Genomic DNA, 4471 nt, shown 5'->3' with positions numbered 1-4471 from the left:
AAACAAGAACAAACGTTAATAATTAATAAGAATTAAAAAATAATGATTAAAAGTATGATATAATTTGAGTAACTAAAATGAATATAATTTTTGCTTTAAATTATCGCAAATATGAAACCAACTATTATATTAATCAATGTCTGTACTTATATTATTCGAATATAAACGTAATTAATAAGTGAGATTTCTGTTGATTATAAATAATTTTTGCGATCATGTAATCTTTATTCGATTCTAATTCTCATACATGCCTTGTTAATCCGTCGTTTATAGTGGCTAGCTAGCACTTGGACTTTTTTTTTTTTTTTTCCTGGATTCGCACAGATTCTACTCTTATATTATCCTCTTTTGCATAGCTAATTAAGTAACATATCACTGTCCATAATCTTGAGAACAAAACCTTCAAATCAGCGTTACACAGTCCCAATGGGTATATAGCTGGCTAGGTTCCTTCAAAATAGGAACAAAGTGATATATGTAAATATGGTTTATTTTTTTTAATTAATTAATAATTCATAAGTTGATAACATATATCTTACTTTTTGGAAAAGATGTGATGGGCATGCAGCAAAGAGGACAAAAAAAAGGCAGCCAAAGCAAGAAGGAATCAAAAAAAGAGTGCAAGAAATTTACCAAAATTTTTCATGCATGGAAGATTTTGATAAGCCCTATACAAGGCTTTAGTTGAAAGCTTTTAGGGAGATATGGTGATGATCTTAATCTGAAATTGGATCCAAGTGGGGGAAGGGTAGGTCCTATGCTCTCAACTATGCTTTATTTATTCATTAATAAGAAATAATATAAAGAAAAATTGTACTGTTGATAGACTTTATTTTTACCTTGTCTCTGTAGTATGATAGAGTACTGTTGCGTTAATTAAGAACCATATGCGTCTCAATCTCTTCACTGCCCATATTTTGTCTTGTGTGGAAGAAGGAGACGATGTTTTAAGAGAGAATCTGCACGAGAATTAATTGCCCGGTGATACCAACGTTCTGGATTTCACTCTGCTTCTGTCCTTCTCAACCTCATGCATGCTAATGTCAAAAACCCAACCTTCTCTTATTTTCTTTTTTATCATATCACTTTTTCGATGAATCTATATCTATTAAAGATAAAACCAATTTAGATTATATAAATGGATACAAATCTTATCTTAGAAGTAGAACGCACCGTAATTGATTTTAATATATCATTTCACTATTAATTAACACTATTCTAAAACCAAGTATATAAAATGGTTAGTGGTGTTTTCGGGCCCTCTTGAAGAAAAAAAGCCTGAGAAGCAATGTTTTGACAGAATCTCTTCTCCAAGCTTCTGTGATATAACCATCTTTGAATCCTTGGAATATCTGAAACGAAAGAAGGTAATAAAAAATAGATATTCTTAGAAGAGATAAAGAGAAAAACCATCCAAGACCCCACTCTCTTGGTTGTTCTCCATTATGTGGATCCATGCAACTATAATTTGTCTGACTTCGGGGTTAGCGATAGAAATATACAACAGTAGGTAAAAACATAATACTGGGTTGAAGTTGTATCAGATTTTATAAATTACTAAAAGGAAAAAAGTCCTATGGAAAATTGTATAATTTTACTAAAAGGTGTACCAAATTGAAATTTACGATTATGACTTGATGAATAACATGTATGCCTAACCAAATATAAATGATGGATTTTTATATGTAGGCAAGGGAATGCTTTAAACTTAACTTTTATCCTCACAGAGAGTGGTTTTCACCTATTGCATTTTAATATTTTGGATGATGAAATTTCTGCCAGGTATAGCTACCCTATTATGGGGACACAAACTGGACAGAATGACAGAAAGGCCGGTGAAGCCACGACTCACGTCAACCTCACCACAATTTCACACTTCACAAACACCACAAAAATACACAACTTTTTTCTATGTGTAAAGCAAATATTTTTTACTATAATCTAACACCCTACAACTGTAAGCAATGTAATAAACAAAAGTCTAAAAAATAATTGTGCTTGCATGCTTGTGGGTGATTGAGATGGAGGGAGTAATAGCTATCAGTCCAACCCAAAAGACAAAAATAGCAAACGGGCACATCTGTTCTACAGTGTACTGCCTTTGTTTTCATATTCATTTTCTTCCGCAAAGATGCCCAGAGAATCTTGGCACCCCAAAATCAAGTTCCTAAATAAATGCTTGACAACACTACTCTTCTTCCCAAATCTCTGATTCTACAACCATACTACACTCGGGCCCCCACATATAGAATTTAAGAATTTTGCTAACTTTCTTTCTGTGAATTTTCTTACACATGTTTCGACCACCTAAGATTGATTTTTAAAACCATAATTACTGTTATCACGTCAATTACTTCAGTAATAAAACTGCATGAAAATTCGCATCTCAGCTCAAGAAGAACCCACGAGCAACTCACATGTTCTCGTACCTTATAAATATCATCCATTTGTTGCTTCATATGTATGTATTCACCCTAACACTCGCACGCAACCTGTTTGTTCTAAATCAGGCATCTCTTTAGTATAAGCACCCCAACACCACCACCACCACCATTTTAAGCTTCTCTTCCCAAGCCCAAGTTGCAAAATTCCCAGCACAAAAAACTAAACCAGAGAACAAAAATGGGAACTTCCGTGCGTGTAAAAGAAGCATCGGTGATTACACCTTCTGAGCCCACTCCACGCTGCGTGCTCGCTCTATCAGCGCTTGATTCGCAACTCTTCCTTCGTTTCACCATAGAGTATCTGTTAGTCTACAAGCCCTCCCCTGGGCTGGACCAGCCTAATACCACGGCTCGTCTAAAATCGGCATTATCCAGAGCCTTGGTTCCCTACTACCCCTTTGCGGGCAGGGTCAGGCCCAAGCCCGAAGGCCCGGGTCTGGAGGTGGTGTGCGCGGCCCAAGGCGCGGTGTTCATAGAAGCCTTCGCTGTCCGTTACAAGGCCAACGACTTTGAAAAAGCGCCTAAAACAGTTACGCAATGGAGGCCGTTGTTGTCGCTCCACGTGGCAGACGTGCTCAAGGGATCCCCGCCGCTGGTGGTTCAGCTGACCTGGCTCGTCGACGGCGCCGCCGCTATAGCCATCGGGATCAACCACTGCCTCTGCGACGGCATCGGCAGCGCGGAGTTTCTCAACCACTTCGCCGAGTTGGCTAACGAGAGACGCGAGACGAGTTACATGCGCATCCAGAAACCGGTTTGGGAGCGTCACCTTCTGAAACCACCTCGCGGGGAGGAGAGGCGGGTGGATTCAGCCAGTCATCCCGAGTTTAGCAGAGTCCCGGACCTATGCAGCTTCATGAACAAGGTCTCAACCGGGCTAAAACCAACGTCGATTACGTTCGACAAGACGCGGCTGAACGAGCTAAAGCGAGTGGCGCAGTGCACGAGCGAAGACGGCGAGGCGGCGCGGTACACTTCGTTCGAGGTACTGGCGGCGCACGTGTGGAGAAGCTGGGCGAGAGCGATAGGGTTTCCGGGGAACCAGAAACTAAAGCTGGTTTTCAGTATAAACGTGCGGAACCGTTTGAAGCCGGGTTTGCCCGAAGGGTATTACGGGAACGCGTTTGTTTTAGGGTGTGCGGAGACGAGTGCGAGGGAGTTAGAAGAGAAAGGGGTGGGGTTCGGGTCGGGTTTGGTGAAGCGGGCGAAGGAGAGGGTGGGGAAAGAGCACGTGAGGGAGGTGATGGAGTGGGTGTGGGAGAGGAAAGGGTGCCCCGACCCGGTTGGGGTGTTGATAGTGTCGCAGTGGTCGAGGCTAGGGTTGGAGAATATTGACGTGGGTTTGGGAAAGGCTTGGCACGTGGGACCCGTTTGCTGCGATAGGTACTGTTTGTTCTTGCCGGTGAGAGATGAGTGTGTTAGTGTGAAGGTCATGGTCGCTGTCCCCACTTCCGCCGTTGACAATTACCACCTTTTCATGCGTTCCTCTCACCTCTGACTCATCACTTCTTCTTCATTTCTACTACTATATATGCTTATTCTCTCATTCTATCATCTACTTCAATTTTTGACCCTTTTTACGCTAATCTGTAACCAAAAACACATTGTCTTATGTATGCATGCCATATCTCCAATTTTACTTCTTTCTCGGATACTCCAACGCTACCACCTAATTTCAATTTTAAGGATTTAAATAACATACTACAATCCTTTTAGATTGACCCATGTTGAGTTGTTGTGTTGATAAAGTAATGATTCAGCACTAGAAATTGGCTCTTTCCGTTCATTTAAGAATCATGGATCTCGTTGTTTATTCCTCAAATGCCCAAATTTCTTCTTTGCATCGTTTTCAGCAAGCACGGGATTGAAAACTGTTGACAGTATTCGTAGTTTAGATGTTCCATTACAAGAATCTCTTTGACTTAGACATGGCTCACGAATCCGAGGGGCAACCTACTGGGAAACTTGTGCTGATTAATCGCCATCTTTTCAGGGAACCATCAAGAATAACTTGAATGAGTATCCAA

At 40.7% G+C, this 4471-nt stretch overlaps 1 protein-coding gene across 1 annotated transcript; it reads left to right on the top strand.

The window, feature by feature from the left end:
* The first annotated feature begins 1795 nt into the window (after nucleotides 1–1795).
* LOC106764046 (omega-hydroxypalmitate O-feruloyl transferase) lies at nucleotides 1796–4169 on the top strand. The gene has a single exon (XM_014648246.2). The coding sequence runs from the start codon at nucleotides 2623–2625 to the stop codon at nucleotides 3940–3942; it is 1320 nt and encodes a 439-aa protein (XP_014503732.1). The 5' UTR covers nucleotides 1796–2622; the 3' UTR covers nucleotides 3943–4169.
* Nucleotides 4170–4471: the final 302 nt, after the last annotated feature.

This window comes from Vigna radiata, chromosome 6, assembly GCF_000741045.1.
Source record: "Vigna radiata var. radiata cultivar VC1973A chromosome 6, Vradiata_ver6, whole genome shotgun sequence".
NCBI lineage: Eukaryota > Viridiplantae > Streptophyta > Magnoliopsida > Fabales > Fabaceae > Vigna > Vigna radiata.
This window is presented reverse-complemented; position numbering and strand designations above follow the sequence as displayed.